At 46.9% G+C, this 20286-nt stretch overlaps 1 protein-coding gene across 2 annotated transcripts in view; it reads right to left on the reverse strand.

Moving 5' to 3' along the window:
* The window catches only part of GFRA2 (GDNF family receptor alpha 2), a 111332-nt gene that overhangs the window by 53938 nt on the left and 37108 nt on the right, over nt 1-20286 (reverse strand). For both annotated transcript variants that reach the window (XM_060251064.1, XM_060251063.1), the window contains exon 4: nt 5562-5907. In XM_060251064.1, the coding sequence (XP_060107047.1) occupies nt 5562-5907 (346 nt within the window). The remainder of the gene's footprint in view (nt 1-5561; nt 5908-20286) is intronic.

Raw genomic sequence — 20286 nt, forward strand, 5'->3', positions numbered from 1 at the left:
TATACATGCTGTTAATATGGGAGGGAATCCAAACAAGATACAGCCCAGCAAAGGCATATGTATGGGTAAATAAACGCCTTCATCTGGTGCCAAATCTTAACATACCTGTTTCCAGGCAAATAGCTGAGGGAAGGGCATTCCTCTGTTAGATTGCCACAACCCAAAAGGCCTGGTCTGCATGATTCATTTCTGATAGCTGGGTGGGTAGAAGATAGTGGAGCAGGGTCTCCAGTTAGACCAGAGAGTGGGAAATCCAAAAAAAAAGACTTCTTGCTTTCCCCTTAGAAAAATGGCCTTTCAATGCCTCCCTCCCTGTTATTTGACACCTACAGCAGCTGTCCCCATTCATCCGCTAGAATCAATAACACCCAGTTCCCCACCAAGAACAACCACCAGAGATGTATGAAAATAAAGGGGGGGGGTTGCCCTCTCCTTTTCCTGATGCTAATAGGAAGGGGGGGAACTGAGCACAAAAACGAGAGTGTCTGCCCATTGCTATGTGCATCCCTCCCAGGAAACAACTGTGGTTTAGTTACCAGAAGGTCCTGCATTTTTATGAACCAAGGCATGAAAGCCAGATAAGTGCTCAGTTCTCAGGTGGCCATCCCAGGAGGTGTTTCTCTGCCTGCAGGTTCAGATTCCATTACCTTCTCTCATTCATTCTTTCCCAGCATGACAGGCCAGGGGCTGGTTGGCACTACCTGTTACCCTCCTGAAAGGAATGCTACACTGGCAGCTGATTAGAAAGTCGGGAGACTTCTGGCAGCCAGAGAAAGAGACAACCAAAATCAGATAGACAAGGGCGAACTGGAGACCCAAATACACCAAGACAAGACTAGTGCTAATGATGCTTCTCCCTCATCCTGCACTTTGACACTCTTTTTAACATCATTTGTGATTTTTATCTCTCTGATCTCCTCTGACACACTCTACTGCGTCCAGTCAAAGCCCTGCATAATATGCCCTCCCCCTCCCAACATACGCAGGCTGACTCTCTTCCTCTTCTCCCATCCCAAGGGCTCCTGGATTCTCTACTAGCCTGCATCTGGCAAGAGCACATTCTGCTTCCAAACCATAACCCTCCATGGCCTGCTCATTCACTGCAAAATTGCTGTGGAGCCCCCATTGAGGCACCCTCAGAGAGCACCAGAGCAAGTGTATCAACTGCATACAGCGAGGGTCGAGGCAATCAGCAGCACAAACCTCTCTCACCAACTTTCCCCTCACAGTATTCTATCAAGAAATCACTAGCAATCGCTGTGGCACATTAACTGCGCTGTGGGGACCCCGCACAGATTGGGAAGCACTGGCCCATGGCCAGAACAAGATCTATACACAACCTAAGTAAACTATAGTTTAGGCACTCAGATTTTGAGGGGACTCCTCAGACAAAATTTTTACTAAATTTCAACATTGGGACAATATTTGGGCTTTCAACATGTCACATTGTTTAGGGCTTTCACAGCCCATGGCTCTGAACCAAGTAGGACTTATTGCAACCACAGCCTCTCAACCTTCTTCACCCAGCATCTTCACCAGTGGGGACAGATTGTCTAGAGCAGCACAGGCCAATGTGGTACGGTACCCATGACCCCCTTGTGTTTCCTGGTGCTCACTTACTTCTTGAGGTCTGAGGTAAAAACAGGGACCTTCTGGTTATGTGGACTGACAAGGCAAGAGCTGAGCTCATCCTGGGCAGGCATGCCACTAGTGAGTACCCTGAGCTCGGCCACTGTCACAGTTGTTCTTATGTCTACCCTTGGCAAACCTCTCTCTGTGGCCACACAAGGAGCAGGCCCTTTCCTTTCTTTGTAAATTGAAGTCAAATTGCAGTGAATGAAAGAGCTGATCCTGGATTTTCATTGCCTTCAGGCGGCATTTTAAAAAAGCCCACCTTTTTTAAAAGTGCCCATTCATTTGTATGGAGGTGCTTGGTTTGGAACCCCCATCCCATAGCAGTCATGTTGTGGCAGCACCCACCACCCTCTACCCTTTGCTCAAAAATTCCCAGAGCACAGACTTTACCAGCATGGACACCACCAATCTCAGGAATGGCAGGTGCTTGCCATGACAACCTCAGGGCACCAAAGCAGAAGTGCTAGAGTTCAAGTTCTGTATGGCGGAGTAATGAGACAGGAATCACAAGGGTTCTTCAGTGGCATGGATCTCAGTGCCAGAGTCTGGTCTGGCAAAGATTTGAAGCAATAAAGAAATTTACAGAATGCATGCCCCTAGCTCAACGCAACATACCTTCCTATCTAGAGGGTAAGCACTTGGGTCAGTGACCTGAACTCCAACAATTGTCTTTGTATAAAGTAACCACTTCCTTCAAGAGGCTTCAGTAATAGCCAAGAGGGTGCAAATCAGGAGATGGCTGGCCACTGGAGGTCTAGAAAGGAAGGGCAAGAAACACAGGCAGAATCTGAAGAGATTTATTATTCCACTGTGCCTTTTAAAGAAGACTTTGAACATATGCAGAAGGGCTTCAAAAAGCTATATTGCCCCCACACACACTATTAATTCCATTTTATATGTGATAAAATGGAGGTTGAGAGAGATGATAACATGTCTTTGGCTGTCTGGATTTGAACCTGGGTCACAAAATTTGCCAATTTCTTCATGAACTGCATGGCCTCCTATTAGCTATAAGTCATTTTCCATAACAACTGCTCAGCTAGCTGATTAACTGATTGGTTCAAAATCTATAACAATAAGACTGCTGTTTCTTATACCAGTTCTTCATACCCTTTAGAAAAACAGATTATTTTCACCCCCTCAAAGTCAAGAAGAATAAAAACTCCCATCGATGGGAGACTGGCGCACTCAGCTGTTTTCCTATAGTGAAATCAGCACAAAGACTGACAGAATCCAGGTGCTCTTCGCCGCAGTTCCTCTGTTCATACCTTGCATGTACAAATTCATCTCCTACCACCAAAGTTGCAATGCCAGCTCCAACATAAAACCACTGACTTAAACACGCTTCCTAGAGTTCTTATATGCACCTTCTGGCCATAGTGAAAATACAGATGTCTCTGCCCTGCAGAGCTACTCTCTCACCATCTCTTCCTATGGGCCAACTTCATTTCCTAATTCTGGATGAGGCCACCCATCAAGGATGTGCCACCATGTGATGTTCTCTTGGGTGTTCACACTTCCCAAATGCATTCCATTTCTGCTGCCCTTGCTACTCAAAAGCATCCAGAGCACTGAGTGTCGAAGAAGATATCAGGTTCGAACACCCTGCAAACAGAGTTGCCATTAATTTGGCTCCTGTGCGCAGCTGGCCAAGAATCTTTTATTCATAGACTCTGGCTTACAGCATTACTATTTGATGAAAAGCTGCATTCAGGAGAATCGAACATGTTCATTGAGATGGAGTGACTAGAGTGCAGTGCTATTTGTCCATGCAGACGTTATGCCTGGCAAGGTACGCAGCCTTTCACCCCTTGATATATTAGCCCAATCTTTAGAAGATCAGTCCTCATTATTGTGCTAAGCAAGCATCTCGCTATACAAACAAGCCACTCATGGTGGGACCAACATGATGCTCTGCAGGTACACAGAGGTGGGTTTGATCTCTGCCTCAATGGAAAGTCAGGAGCCCCTGAGCTTCACTTCCTTTGCTAAACCAAAAATAAGGTGAGCATTGTCAAAATGCTTCCACCACTTTCCAGTGCACTTCTGTCCCTAGAAACACCAGTTTACCCATGGGAGAGCAGAGCTAAAAGAATCACAAGGTTCCCTCACAGCCCTTCACAGAACCTGCCAGGAGGAAGCAGAAACCCCAAATTTGGGGGGGAAGCAGGTGAAGGTGCCACCCCAGCTGCTTAAATTATTCCAAACAGCTGTGGATTGTTTAAGCATCTGAGATGCAAACTAGAGAACACAAGCTTCCTGGCGAACAATCCCACTCTCTTCGAACCCCTTGACCAGAGATTCGTACATCCATTCCCTCCTCTTGCCGACAGGTAGACTTTATGCCGGGCAAGGTACGCAGCCCTTCACCCCTTGATATATTAGCTCAGTCTTTAGAGGATCAGTCCTCATTATTGTGGCAAGCAAGCATCTCACTATACAAACAAGCCACTCATGGCCTAAACCAACTTGTAGTAACAGAAACAACAAAGGTCTCTGTGGCTTCCTATTGTGCCCCACATTAGCAAGACATATTCACATGTTATAAGGAACGCCCATACATCCTGCATGTTCATGCTTACATATGTTTGTATGACACAGCCAACATTAATTCATTTCAACAATAAAAGCAAGAGGCAGTAGTTGGATAAATGTGGGCTGTACATGCCCTGAATGTCACATGACACTTCCTCAACATGTATATAAAGAAAAATCAAGCATATACTGTACACAGATTGCATTTGCATTCCCTGTAACTTGTAAACTGGGATTCAGAGTACACTGCAACAGGTGTGGAGAAAAAAGAGTTTCTTAGTGGAAGGTAGGACAGAAAGGCCCAAAGGATGCATTAAACACACAGCAGTCCAACATGGCCACTGCCTTAAAATCTGGGAGCTGCCAAACATTCCAATTATTTTAAAATTATTTTTAAAAGCATTACAATAAAATCCATTTGCTGCAAAGCAGCTCTTCACTGCTTAAGAGTTTTTGGTTTACTTTGCTTAATTATCTTTTGTCTTGGAAACAAACTTCATAGTTCCAGGGTGTTCTGTATACTCTTGTCAGACATTTTAACAAAATACCAAGATTTTTAGACAATGAACGGGCCCCTGGAGGAACTATGCCTGGTGAAACCTGGCTTTGCCTCCTGAGAGTCCTCAAGCAGACGGCTGCCAACGGGTGGGGTAGAAGACCGAAAACAAACAAAGTGGGCTTGGTCATATTTCCAGAGACAGTGCCCAATTCCCTCAAGGTGCAGCTTGGAACAATCATGAACATGAATCTCATGTTCTTTGTTCCACCAAGTGTGCAAGCAGAGAGTGTGGAGGGGAAAGAGACATTTCCATGCTTTGCGCATTATCTACTATGGGCAAGCAAGATGGGCTTCTTGATAGACAAGGAATGGCTATCACTCCATGGTAGAATATGTGCTTTACACCAAAGCCAAAACCCTAACATCTCAAGTTAAAGGGTGGACATTGTAAAGGTTGAGCTGGAGGAGATCTCTCTTGCAAAAGGTTCTGTCTTGCAACAAGACCCTTGGAAATATATGAAGCACTGGGAAGTCAACACAGGATCTGAATTGGTAGCAACTTCTCCAGAAACCAGTAAGAGTTCTATGTGGGTCTACTTTCACCTCATTTTCCCTTCAGGAAGCAAAATGACCATTTTCCTCCCCTGTCTCCGCAAGATTCTGTAGCCAAACTTTTATACTTCAATATAGCACGATATCTAGCAACCACACCATTTGGCATAAAATGAACCTCAAAACCTAATTAATATATTCACAGTCTTGCAGAAAAAGCGCCCCCCCAAATCAAAATCAAAATTTTAACCCAAATAGCCAACCAAGAAGTGGGCACACAGGACAACAAACCCAGAATAATGCAATCATCAACAGGAGAAGAAATTGAGACAATCCTCACCGACAAAGAGGGTCCGACCGACACTGATTCCGGAGGTCTAAGCAGTTGGGCTTCTCCTTGTCCTCATAGGAGCAGTCAGGGACAATAGTTTGCCGACGGCGCTCAGCACAGGCCTGGTCCTTACAAGAACAGAAGAGCATCCGATAGGTATACTCGCTGGGCACACGGTCAAAAAACTGGCGCAGGGCTTTGTGGCACTTGCGGCGGTTGCAGCGGTAGGTGTCGTAGGACTTGTTGCAGGTAGAGATGTAGCCTGAACGGAGCCTCTTGCAGTTGTCATTCAGGTTACAGGCTTTGGCTGCATCTAGGCAGTGGTTACTTTTGGAGTTGGTGGCAGGATCCATTCCTATCCAAGAAAAAAAGAGTTATGGAAGGGGCAATCAGAGAAGGGCATGGTCATACATGGGCTTTGGGGAGGGGCTACAGATAGGTTTCTTCCTTGCACCTGTGGGGGGGGGGGTTGCAGGGCATTCCAGGAGTGGGTGGGAACATTATGCAATGTGCTGACTTCACCCAGAAGTGCCATTAATGCATCAGCAATGTTGGGGGTGACACTCTGCTTTTTGAGCAAAATTCTGTAGTAAAATTGGCCTCAAACCATAGAATTTTGCCCAAAGGCAGAGCATCACCCCCAATGTCACCAACGTGATGATGTCACTTCCAGTGATATCAGCACATTGCATGCCATGTCACTGTTTGGGGGAGGGGGAATTACACTGGGGGATCCCCTGCCCCATCTGGGGAATGATATCCCTATTCGAATAGCTATGAACAGCAGGAGCACACAGGGACACCAAGAGGAAGGGACTGGGGTGACAAAATTTCAGGGGCTCAAATCAACCAGAAGGGTACCTGAAGGTAGTGTCACACTGCTTTCAGAATGCATCGAATTTTACTTCTGATGAAGTTCTGCACTGTAGCCACTACAGGCACAGGGAAAGCAGAGCACAAGAAGCAGCAGTAGCTCTGCTTTTGGCTTGCTGTGCCTTTCTGTAAAGTTTACTGTGTGTGTGTGCGTAAAGTGCTATCAAGTCATAGCAATCCCATAGAGTTTTCATGGCGAGTGATTAAGGAGAGATGGTTTATCATTGCTTCCCCCTTGCAAAGTCTTGATGTTTTCCCATCCAAGTACCAACCCTCCAATCCTGCTTCACTTCTAACATCTGATAAGATTGGACCACATTATACCATTCCACATCCCCCAAAGTTTACCACAAGGAGGCATATGCTTGCATATCCTGCTAAACTCATCAATCAAGCCAGCACTGGAGCAAGGCAAGGCCAGCCATTTTCTCCAGGGGAACTGATCTCTACTGCCTGGAGAGTTGTAATTATCAGTTGTAATTATAGGAGATCTCCAGGCCCCACCTGCAGGTTGGCAACCCTATATCCTAACCCAGAACTGGCAGCCCTGTCTGCGCTGTTAAGAAAATGCAGATTCCTTGGTCAGTTGGATATATGCAACATTAGAACATCTGCAGTCAGAACAGGACTCTGTGGCTTTGTTCATATTATATTACATTAGGGTTGTCAGCCTCCAGGTGGTGGCTGGAGATCTCCTGGGATTGCAACTGATCTCCAGGCCATAGAGATCAGTTCCCCTGGAGAAAATGGCTGCATTGGAAGGTGGAGTCTACGACATCCTACCCCACTGGACTCCCTCCCCTCCCCTCCCCACCTCCAGCTCCACTCCTGTAATCTCCAGATATTTTCCAACCCAAAGTTGGCAACCCTAATTATATTTGAAGGACCTTCACCTTCCATATGGCCCTAGGCACCAACTATGGTCATCAGGTACCCATCTGTTGGCTATTTCATCTCTTAGGGTGGCCCATCTGGCATCAGTCAGAGCCTGGCTATTTTCCATCACAGCATCAGCTCCAGGAAACGGGCTCCCAGAAGGAGTGAGGGGGGCCCCCTCCCTGTTAATCTTCAGAAGGCGCCACTAAGTTTGCTTGTTTGCCAGGGCTTTCAAGGGGGTTTGAACAGCCGGCATCTTTTAAGGGGGCAGCTGGAGAGATTTAGAACCATAGACTCACAGAGTTGGAAGGGGCCATACAGGATCAGCCTTGAGCACAGAGTTCCCAGGTCTGACTCAGGAAATATCTGGGGATTTCGGGGGTAGAGCCAGGAGACTTTGGTGGGGGGGGGGGGTTGAACCAGGAACATACACAGCTGTGGCAAGCATGATTGAACTCCATGAGGCGTCCCAGCCATCACATTTAAAGGGACCACATTTATTTTAAATGCCTTTCCTCTATTGGAAATAATGGAGAATAGGGGCATCTTCTTTGGGGGCTCATAGAATTGGACCCCCTGGTCCAATATTTTTGAAACTTGTGGGATTTTTTGAAGAGATGGACCAGATGCTATGCTGAAAATCTGGTGCATCTATTTCAAAAAAACAGTCGCCCCCCAGATACTCACAGATCAATTTTCCATTATACCCTGAGAACTAGTCTCCAGAGGTTATAAAGCTCAGTGGACACTTCCCTCCTCCCCACACACACTTTCTGATAACCCTGAAGAGGGGGAAGGGCCTCCAAACCAGGGGATCCCCAACCCCCTTCTGGGGATTGGCAACCTTGTAAGAGCATCCCTGACAAGGGTTTGTCCAGCTTCTGCTTAAAGACTGCCAGTGAGGGGGAGCTCACCACCTCCCTTAGTATTTGATTCCACTGTGGAACAACTCTGACTGTAATTTTTTTTCCTAATAGCCAGCTGGTACCTTCCTGCCCTTATTTGAAACCCATTATTACAAGTCCTCTCTTCTGCTGCCAACAGGAACAGCTCCCTCCTTCCTCTGACAGCCCTTCATATACTTAAAGAGAGCAATCATGATCCCCCTCAACCTCCTCTTCTCTAGACTGAACATTCCCAAGTCCCTCAGCCTTTCCTCATAAGGCTTGGCCTCCAGGCCCCGATCATCCTCATCGCTCTCCTCTGCACCTGCTCCATTCCGTCCACATCCTTTTTGAAGTGAGGCCTCCAGAATCGCACATAATACTCCATTTGCTATTTTATTTTATTTTTGCTCTTTTATTTTTGTTTGAACAGGAAATGTTTTAACTATTATTGTAATAATGAGTAATTATTATTGTATCCAAAGATTATCTGACAGCCTTTAGCTCTAACTCTTTTAGGTGGAAAGCTAGACTTATGGGAGGTGCTAAGAAAGCTCTTAGAGCTGTGACCGGCTGAATCGAACCTGGTTCTCCAGATTAGAGTCCATCACTCTTAACCACTATACAATACTGGCTCCCTGACTATTAGTGTAAGGCTCCTTGAACCACGAAAAAAGGTGGGATATTAATGTTTTAGTGAATAAATAGATAAATTATTCATTCTAGAATTATCCAATGAGCAGCAACTGGAAGTAGGTCATGGTCCCTCCCACCAGTGAACCAATGGCCGATTTGCTAGGATCTACTTTGCATTTGTTGTTTGTTTACAAAGACTGGATCCGGAAAGCCCTACCAAGTAAGAGGATAATGGGCTATGTCTTCACTGTTGAGGGCCTTATTCCACGACTCCTCCTTCAGCAGCAGAAAACTGTGTAAGAATCAGCTTTCAGTCCAAGAAAAAAAGACACATCTGAAACCACAAAAGCCCCCAAATAATCACAATGTACAGGGCTAGCCTGTGCTACGTGTGTGTTCTGAAGTTGGGGGATATGCTTAAAAAGTGGAAAATCCTCTCCTGCCAAGTCAAGCTGGAATCTCTGCATCTGTCCTGAAACATCAAATATCAGTGCAAGAAAGAAGGCTGTGGGAGGGAGGGAGGGAGGGAAGGACAAAAGCTAGATTTTTTTATCAGAATGATGAATTGCCCTTCAAAAATCGAGTAGGCCCACCCTGATAAAGCCACCTACCCACTGCAGTCATTTCTTCCTTCGCCCACAAACCATGTGGATTTAGGACACAGCCACTGTCCCCCAGTTCAGACTGGCAGGGACAAGCAGGGGAGACCAGGAGGGCTTCCTTCTTAGCCTGCACTGTGGCCATTACCAAAAGGCAGGCAGCAGTCCCTATCTTAAGTGAAGCCTCCTCTGTGATTCTGATGACCATAGATCCCTCCCAGGCTGCAGAGAAAAGTGGGTCAGAGTCCTGTGCAGGGATGCCAGCCTCCAGATGGGACCTGGGGATCCCCCGGAATCACAGCTCATCTCCAGACTGCAGAGATCAGTTCTCATAGAGAAAATGGATGCTTTGGAGGGTGGACTCCATGGCATTGTACCCTGCTGAGGTCCCTGTTCTCCCCAGGCTCCACTCCCAATTCTCTAGGAGTTTTTCAGCTGGGATATGGCAACCCTACCCACCATCCCCTGCCGGTGGCAATTGTAGTCCTTCGACATTATGCCTGCCCACCTCTAACAAGAGCCCAATAGCTGCGGTTTTTAGGGAAATCTGGAGCAGAGGAATCAACCCTGTTCTGCCTGCTGCTGTTCTTCCACAGTTCCTCTCTCAATTGCATGACTGCAAGGGAAAAATCGCAAAGTGGGGGACACAGAGAAGCCCAGTTCAGCAGGGGACAGTTTTGACACATCATTTAAAAATCCACCCCTGATTGCCGCAAGAGAGAGCTAATATGTCACATACACAACTGTTAGAGTGCAAATGTGCCATGCACTGTGAAAATCCTGGGAATCACAAAGTAATTACCAACTGTCCTCTTGTCTGAATATCACTTATCAGTGGGGATTTATCAGATGTGAACAAATTTTTCTTGCCAATCATTTACCACCTCACCATCATTCACTGTGAATCTGAATGGATCATCTTTTTCTCCAAGATGGAAAGCTGTGCTCTACTAGACCTTTCAACCTTATAAGAAACTTACATTGCAGAATCCTTCTAATTCACTATTAACAAATCATCTATAGATCTAATTCTCAACATGGCCAGATCTATGGAAACTTAAATCCAGAGACTGGAGACATGAACAGACAGATATTTCTACAAACCTGAAAAATGCCCCAGTTTGTGGGAAAATGTGAAATACATGGCAAGGGTTTAAAACCCAAAAAATAATAGGACAATGTGTAGGTTTGAGAAATGAATGCCATCTCAGAGATGGTTGCTAGGCAACCACAACAGTATCATCAGCCTTTAAGCCTTCTACTGATTTCATATGTATCCCACTTTCCTCCCCAGTGGGAACCCAAAGCAACTTCCATCCCTCTCCTCCATTTCATCCTCACAACAACCCTGTGAGTCAGGCAAGGCCGAAAGTGCATGACTGTCCCAAGGTCACCCAGTGGGGATTCATTCACAGGTTTCTCAGATCCTAGTCCAACACTTTGCCCTCTATACCATGCTGGCATAACTCTTGATTTCTGTCAGCACAAGACAGAGGGGAGAGGCAGGGCTGCTTGGACCTTTAGGGGAGAACTCATATGAGAAGGAGGGCAGGAAGGGTTACATCAATGATTAGTTCTTGTGGCCCTTTCTTACATGCTCAGGGAAATGCTGTTCACCACTTTGGGATCAAGAAGCAATCTTCCTCCAGGCCAGTTGGCCAGAGATCCTGGAAAGTTTCCCCCTCCCATCTTCTGGGCATGGAGCAGGGGTCACTGGGTATGTGGGGGGGGGGAGGTATTTGTGAATTCCCTGCACTGTGTAGGGGGCTGGTCTAGATGACCTTGGAGCTCCATTCAACTGGGCTACCTCTGGCAGCAACCACTGCATGCCTTGCAAACTGGAGACTTGCATGAATCACCCAGGACCGGCTGCTTGCTACTGTTGAACAGCCACCACCCCACAAAATATCGTGTGTAGTAGTTTCAGTCTAGGATCTTGCTTGTCTGGTGGGGAATTTTTTTTTTTTTGGGGGGGGGGGTTCCAGGGGTGGAGATGTGATGCACCATCCCCAATGCAATGACATCACCCAGAAGTGACATAATTGCATTGGGGACACTCAGGTTTTGGGGCAAACTCTATGGTATAAATTGGGCTTAAACCACAGAGTTTGCCCCAGACACAGAGCATCTTTTGCACAACATCCCAGATGAGATGATATCACTTCTGGGTGGGATCCTCAGTGTGAGGTTCCTGTTTAGAAGAAGTGTTCCACCTCTGGCCAGCTGGTCCATGGCAGAGAGCAGCCCCCAAAACTGGAGGATTTCCTGCTGGAACCTGGTAGGAGGCTCACCAGTGAGGGATCCTTCTTTACCAGCAATGAGGAAACCAGTTGGCCAGAAGTAATGTCATCACATCACCCATTATAGCCCCCATTCCATTTTTCTTCTGCCACCCAGCTGAGTGGTAGCAGGAACAGCTGGGAGTGAAGTCTCCTGGCAAAGCAGGAGGCCTGGCATCCCTCACTCCATGGCACAGTGTACCTGATGAGCTCCTTCCCTTCCCCAAACTCCACTCTCCCCACGTACTGACCCCAAGTCTTCAGGAATCTCCCAATCTGCAGTAGGCAACCTTGACACTAAACCGGAACAAAACAAGCACCCACCAAACTTCACTGGCGGAGACAATTCCAAGCCTCAGCCAGGCTCAAAGAAGCTGTCCTGCCCTTTCCCCTCCTCCAGTCCCAAGCAGAAGAGCAGCACAGGCTCTGTGCTCACTGGACACACAATGAGGGACAGGGATATATCCACCACCTCCTCCTTTCTCAAGAAATTTTCTTTGTCTTACCAAAACTCCTCGGGCTTTCTTCATAATTACTTCACTGTTTTACATGAACAGGGAGATCTGAAACATGTCTCATATTTTGCTGCAGGCAACTCTGTGTGTGCCTGGCTTGTCCTTTCTGGGCTGAAGAAGGCAAAATCACTGACAGAATGACAAGGCATAGCCTGCTCTGTTCCACACTGCCACACACCACACCAACATTATTCTTCCACACCCTTTCTTACCAACAAAGCCAAAGTCTAAGAGCCTGACATCTACAAACCATCAGAACCTGTGCCCATCTCAGGCTGCTCATTTCTCATCAGACCTCTCTGAGAAGGAGACTCCAAAGGTCCCCACACCTCAGCAGCCACCTCTGCAGACTGCCAGCCCCTCCAAACTAAGAGTAAAAAAAGGACTGAGAAATCTGCCTATTTCCAGATACCACAGGATATGAAATTATCCATATCTACAACTGGAGAAGCCACCTCTCCATTCCCCATAGGGTTGCCAGCAGTGTTCCCTCTAAGCTGAGTTAGAGTGAGCTAGCTCACAGATTTTTAGCCTCTTGCGCACACATTTTTGTCTTAGCTCAGGAAGGATGACCCCAGAGCACACTAATTTATGCAGTAGCTCATAACTTTAATGCCAGTAGCTCACAAAGTAGATTTTTTGCTCATAAGACTCTGCAGCTTAGAGGGTTGCCAGCTCCAGGTGGGGAAATACCTGGAGATTTGGGGAGGAGCCTGAGGAGGGCATGGTTTTGGGACTTCAGTGGGATATAATGACATAGGGTCCAGCTTCCAAAGAAGCCATTTTCTGGAGGTCATCTGGAGATCAGTGGTAATAGCAGGAAATCTCCTGCCACTACCTGTAGGCTGAAGCCTAAAGAATGAACCATGAAAAGTAACTACAAATACAAATATCCAATATTACTCCCCAAAATTGTAATAAGCTCAATATCAATGCATACTACACAATCATCTATAATGATATACAAAATCCCAAAATATATTCCAAGTCCATCAGTTCCAGTTCTTGTAAGACTTCACAGATGCCTAAAGTTCCAAAGTGCATCACTTTCACACATTCCAGGTAAGTAGGTATCCTTATCCACTTTTAATATTTCACAGGAACTGCTGATGCCCATTTTTAAGGCTCCATCAAAAGTGCTTGCGCAGTTCCAAACTTGTTAAGGGCACTTTCAGTTCCTTTATAGTCGTATCTTGTCAGTTTCACATCCCAATCTAGATATGGATTCACATTAAAGCCTCTGACAGTACTGTGACTGAATCACTGTTTCCCAGTCTTTACCAAAGAGGCTCAATCGCAGGTCCTTCTCATTCCATTAGGGACAGCAAAGTCTCAAGCACCTGTTCCATGATTCTCTCATGGTTGCACCACTGAGAGGCTGGTGGTAACCCTAATTCCCCATACAGGTGGGTGTGTTTCACAGTTTCTTGGGACCAGGCCTGAAACACTGATGGAAATGTTTGGGAGACTTCAAGCCTGTGAGCCTGGGCCATCTCTTTCAGCAACCCCTGCTAGGAGATGCTGGGGTTGAATGAGATCCCCATTCCCTCTTCCCACAGAGTTTATTTTGCCACTGCAGAGTTCCTGATAGTAAACATTTATCAAGTGCCAAGTGCTAATACAGCATAAAATTAAAGTCATACCCAGCAAAGCATGACACGCAAAGAGAAAGGGACATTCTCCCCTGCGAATGCATGCTCACCCACCCCTCCCTTCTTTGAATAGAAGAATGAAACCACCATAAGGTTTCAATTTGGACCACCTTTCTGTACAATGGAAGTCATCATTTTCCAAGCACTGCCTCCCCCCCCCCACACCTTTAGGCTGTTAGGGAAAATTCTTCCAATCACAAGCATTAACTAAGATCAGAAGCAGAAACTCAGGAAGTTCTAAAAGACGGGGGGTGGGGAAGACCTACAACTAGGCTGAACAGAATGGTTAGCAAGTTATCAGCTGCGTCTGACCAGAACATCCAATGCCCAACGACCACACTGTACCCTGCCAGTCCCAATATTGTTTGCTTTTTGTTCCATACTTACTAGTTGGGTCTGCACAAGAAGGGTGGCAGCTTTCAGCCAAAGCCAATGTAGAAGACGAAGAAGAGACTGGATTTATACCCTGCCCTTAATTAACCAAAGGAGTTTCAGAGCGGCTTACAAATCTCCTTTCCCTTCTCCTCCTCACAACAGATACCTGTGAGGTAGATGGGGCTGAGAGAGCTCTCTCAGAACTGCCCTTGAGCAAAACAGCCTTGAGTTAACTTGTGGATTCAAGGTCACATCAGCAGGTTGTATGTGGAGGAGTGAGGAATCAACCCCAGTTCTCCCAGATAAGAGTCCGCACACTTAACCACTACACTCTCCCCACCCCATGCAGGGGAGCACCATCTCTTGGAGGGACCTGCAGGCCCACTTCCAGTTTTGGCATGCTGTTGCAAGGAAAACTCCTAAGTAAAAATGCCCTAAAAGCAAAGTTGCCACTTTCCATTCCATCCCACAGAAAGAGTGTCTATTTCCACTAAGAGCTCTGGGTCAGGGAGAGGTGGCATAGGTTCTCTTTCTTGCAATGTGACTACCCTAGCTAACTCCTAAACTGTCCAAGAGATTTACCTTTGGAATAGGTGGATCCTGAGAAAGCAAGAACTAGGTCGTCTGGATCTCTCTCTCCCACCTTCCATTCCTTAAGCTGCTACAAGGGCAAGAATAGCCGAGGCAGCTTCCCTCCTCCCCACCCCTTTACAGTGTGAATCTAGGCCACCTTTTTCCCATCAAGTCAACATCAGTGCAGGATCTATGCAAAGCAAAGCTTTATTTCCTAAGCTTTCAGAGCCCCTACTCCTGCCCTGCTGGAGACCAGCAGGGACTGAGATGCATTTTAATAGATCCAGCATTTGAATGAGTTCTGCTTTCTGGGGAGCTCATTAGTGAGGTACAAGAACTACATGTTAATGAAGAAAGGAAGCCATCGCTGTAGAGTTAGACCTTGCAGAGAGGGAGAAGTGGGTGTACCTGACCTGATTGGCCCCTTGGGATCAAAGAGACATCCATTACCTTTCCCTAAACAGCTCCTGAATGCATAAATCCTCCATATTGCACCATTCAAAGGAAGGGTATCTGTGCATCTAGCTGCCCAAGGATCTCCCTGGTAGTGGCAAATCAGAATTATAACCACCCAGGACAAATCTTCCCATTAAATAAATGAAGCTGCCTTACACCATTTACATTGACCAAACAGACCACAGTCCTCCAAGTCGTCAGGCAGGGGTTTGTTCTGTATTCCTATAAGCACTGCTGCAAACTATGGTTGACAGCTTGGGAAATACCTGGACCAATTTTCCACTTACCTTATGCCACTCTCACATTCCTCTTCTCAGCGGGGCTACTTCCAATTGCACACTGTCTGCTCCAGGGCTGCAGCTAGCATCAGCTTTTTCATGCCGCAAACAGAAACCTCTAAAAACCAGTTTCTGTTTGCGGCGCAAAAAAGCCAATGCTAGCTGCAGCCCCGGGGCAGATAGTGTGAAATCGGAAGAAAGCCCCACTGAGAAGAGGAATGTGAGAGCAGCATAAGGTGAGTGGGAAATCGGTCCTGGAGATTTTGGGAGTGAAACCATAGGAAGGTGGGGTTTGGGGAGAGGAGGGACTTCAATGGGGCAGAATGTCACAGAGTCCACCTTCCAAAGCAGCCCTTTTCTCCAGGTGAAATGATCTTTCTTGCCTGGAGATCAGTTGTAGGAGAGGGAGATCTCCAGCCACCACCTAGTGGTGGGCAACTCTGTTGGAGACTGGACATGGAAGGGTCTGCAGCAAAGCTCTTCCAATGACTTGGGGCCTCTCTAACCATGAACTGGAGGCAACCCACTGAAGGCATGTCCCTTAGTCCTCCAGTAAAGCTGGGACACAAGGCCAACACTATGCGCCTTGTCTCTGCTATCATCCATAGAAAACCTTCCTGGGTGAGGGAAAAATTTCCTCCTGCAAGCCAGGTGACCAGCAGTTGGCAGCAACCCATGAAACCAGGGGATCCCCCACCTGGGAATGGTATCCCTAGATGTGATGCTATAATGTCCACTCTCCAATGCTGCCACTTCCTCCATCAAAACTGATCTCTGTCATCTGAAGATCAGGTACAATCCTAGGAGAATTCGAGGCCCCAGTTGGTGGTTGCATCCATATTTGCAGGGGGTCTGTTAAGATGCATGTTTGAGCCCCACAATGATGCCCCAATTTTTTAGCAAAGCACTCCTTTTTTCTCCTGCCTCATTCATTCCCTTTGTTCACACAGGCCTCCATGACATGCTAGAGGCAGGCAGCCAGAAAGATGTCTTTGCAGCTCTCCTTCCTTCACCAATGAGAGGTAACTCAAGCCAAGCAGAGTCAGGATAGTGTAGCAAAACAACATCAACATGCTTCAAACTGGTACTGTCACTGCCAGGAATGGTAGCTATGCTTTTGGGCAACTCCAATGGATTTTCAGAGTTGCCAATCATGACAATTCTGCCAGCAGGATTTCCCACCTCATGCTATTCCACTCCACTAAATCTTCTCCCACTATATTGAAACTGCTCCTGCCTAGGAAGCATCATCATCTCACTATATCCCAATCTGGTTAGCAACAAATAACTAGTACTGCTCGGCCCAAGACATTCCTTATGCCCAAATGACAAAAAAATCCAAATGACAAAAATCACCACTGGGAAGTTCCCTTAAAATAAGATGCACAAGAGTATTGCCATGGTTTTGAGAAGAGCAGGATCATAAGACGAACGAAGCATGTCCAGTGTTTTCCAGGCCACCCCATCCTTAGCTTAGCTTGCCCTATGCTCCTCCTTGCTGGGGAAAATGGAGAAAGCAGCAATGACCTCCAAATGCTTCTGCTCATCTCCCTACAATGCTGAGATGAAGCAAATGCAATTTGGGGCTGTATCAACAGAAGTATAGTGTCCAGATCATGTGATGTGATGGTATCGCTTTACTCTGCTCTAGTAAGACCTCACCTGGAGTATTGTGCTCAGTTTTGGGCACCACATTTTAAGAAGGATATAGACAAGCTGGAATGGGTCCAAAGGAGGGTGACAAAGATGGTGAGGGGCCTGGAGACCAAGTCCTATGAGGAAAGGCTGAAGGAGCTGGGGATGTTTAGCTTGAAGAGGAGGCGGCTGAGAGGTGATATGGTCACCATCTTCAAGTACTTGAAGGGCTGTCATATAGAGCATGGTGTGAAATTGTTTTCTGTGGCCCCAGAAGATAGGACCAGAATCAATGGGTTGAAATGAAATTTAAAAAGTTTCTGGCTCAACATTAGGAAGAACTTCCTGACAGTTAGAGCAGTTCCTCAGTGAAACAGGCTTTCTCGGGAGGTGGTGGGCTCTCCTTCCTTGGAGGTTTTTAAACAGAGGCTAGATGGCCATCTGACAGCAATGAAGATCCTGTGAATTTGGGGGAGGTATTTGAGAGTTTCCTGCATTGTGCAGGGGGTTGGACTGGTGACCCTGAAGGTCCCTTCCAACTCTGTGATTCTATGATCTCAGAAGGCAGTCTCAGTGGATCAAAAGCAAACAGTGGAAGCAGCCCAGGGGTGGCAAAGAACGGGAGGAAGAGGGGTAAAAGAAACAGCTGCATCTAAGGGAGTCCTCCTGCCTTTAGAGGTAAGCATAGAGGCTTGCAAGAACAAAGACAGAGGGGCATTCAGGGACAGCTGGATGATGCATTAGAGTAGGGTTGCCACTGCTCCTGGATGCTGGAGGAAAAGAACCCTCTCTGTATGTTTTGATATATATGCTTGTTTGTTTAAGGAGTTTAGAGTGGTGTACATTTTTTGTGCTCCTCCATGTCATTCTCACATAGAGATAGCAGATGCCCCAGTGGGAGAATTAGCACCACCACCCACCCCCAAAAAGGGAGGAATGCCAGAAATTAACATGATGTGGTTACCTGACCCAGAAGTGACATAAACACATCAGGGATGCCAGGGGAAACACTCTAGTTTGGGGGTAAAATTCTATGCTAGACGCTACCATGGAGTTTTGTCCAAAAACCAGAGCATCACCCCCCAACATGCCTATGTCACTTCTGGGTCATGCAGGCATGCTACATTAATTTCTGGAGTTCTTCCCCACTCCCGGTATGCTGCTCTGAGGGACCTGGCAACTCTGTTCTCACAACCTAGTGAGGTAGGTTAGGAGTGACTGGCCCAAGGTCATCAAGAGAGCTGCCATGCGTAGCAGAGTGAGCTGATTCTCCCAGCTCCTAGTCCAGCCGTTGTATCACACTGGCTGTCCTGTATGAGACAGGGGGCTGGCAAGCCTGAATATCAAGTAGCTAGCAAAAGTGGGTGCACTGAATGAGAGATGTTCACACAGGCCACTTCTGTAGTGATGTGGATGGTTTGCGGAGTCCAAATTTCATTACGCAAGTTGTTTTAAGTAGGACACTACTTCCGGTTTTCTTGGCATACAGGACAGTGCTGCATTATACAGACACTAACTTGTCCACAGTGTCCTTTGTTTAGGCCCAGAAAAATATCTTGTGAGTTCCCTGATATCAGACATCTTCGTCTTTATTTTCTCCCCCCTTAAAAAATGAATTCTGCTGATTGTGCACATATTGTCTCATTCATCATGGACACCGAACCTGCTTATTTGCAGGGAGAGAGCGAGGCTCCTTTCAGACTTTGCACAGCATCTTCCCGAGCTCCCAACCCCTCCTCCTCTTACAGTTCTTCCAAGCTTCTCATGTGAGCAGGGCGTGTGCCGATGTTCGCACATATTTAGCACAAGCTCTAAAAAGAGAACTAAATCCCAAGAAAGGAAGTGCTTCTGTTTGATAAACACATGCGCAGGATGGAGGAGGAGCAGGGGCAAGCCAAACCTGTCACAACACAGGGAGCTGCCTTCTACTGAGTCAGACCTCTGATCTCTCAAGACCACCACTGTCTGTTCTGACAGGTAGCAGCTCTCTGGGATCTAAGGTCTTTCACATCACCTCCTATCTGTTCTTTCTAAACTGGAGATGTGGAGGAGTGAACCTGAGACCTCTTGCACACAAAACAGATGTTCTGCCCCTGTGCCATGGCTTCTCCCCAACAAACGGGAACAGAAGCCCTCTGGTCTGGAATCACACGGCTTTCCTTAACACACCCACTGGGCAGATGTTGCCACCTCCACTGGACCCCAGAGGGCATGCCCTGTTGCATCAGGAAGGGCAGCAGGCTGCAACAGGCTTTCCGCTTGCCCGTCCCTCCCTTCCCTGCCAGTCCAGATGCTGATGCCAGCACATCCCTCAGGCTTGTTAGTTTTGCGAATGAAAGCTTTGAAAGACTGAGCAGCATCTCTAACCTGCTTTTGTGGTGAGGCTTAGCAGGTCTGACAGCCGTTAGGCAAGGAGTCGGGAGTTTTTGAAATTTAAATAACATGTTTTCCACATCTGCCTTTGGAGCCAACCTGAGGGTAATCGCTTTACATCCCCTGCAGCTGGGAAAGTGACACTCCTCAGCGTTTAGCATCTCCTTCTCTCCCCGCCCTCCCCCCCTCCCCCGGCAGCATCACCCCCACGCTCTCAACTGAAACACCCCTCTTCCTCCTCCTTCTGAAAACATTTTTGGGGTTGCAATCCAGAATAAATACATCCAAGAGCTAATGCTTCTCAATGCCAAACACGGCACATTTCCTATTTTCCACCAGCTAAATAGTTTATTGATGGGGATTTAATTCAGAGCGGAAAAAAGAAAACTATTGTCAATTGGAATCTAAGCGCTACATTTCTTGGAAGAGAGTTTTGCAGATCTGCTTCAAAATGTCATGCCAGATTTCCTGTCCACAGAATTAGGATGAGAAAGAGAGAGGATCCAAAATTCTTCTGCCCCATAGGCATTTTTTCTACATGGGGCATTCTTTGGCGATCAGAGGCACTCATTCAGTACATCCTGCCCTGCATGCAGCATGCCCAGGGGTCCACAGCTCCCACAGGCCCCATCCCCCACCTCTCAAGATGGAACTCACTAAGGGCTGATGCAGGGTCAATATAAGCTATAGTGCAATGATACTGCAAGCTAAAACCACCCCTCACTCCCCA

The sequence above is a fragment of the Heteronotia binoei genome, chromosome 12, assembly GCF_032191835.1.
Source record: "Heteronotia binoei isolate CCM8104 ecotype False Entrance Well chromosome 12, APGP_CSIRO_Hbin_v1, whole genome shotgun sequence".
NCBI lineage: Eukaryota > Metazoa > Chordata > Lepidosauria > Squamata > Gekkonidae > Heteronotia > Heteronotia binoei.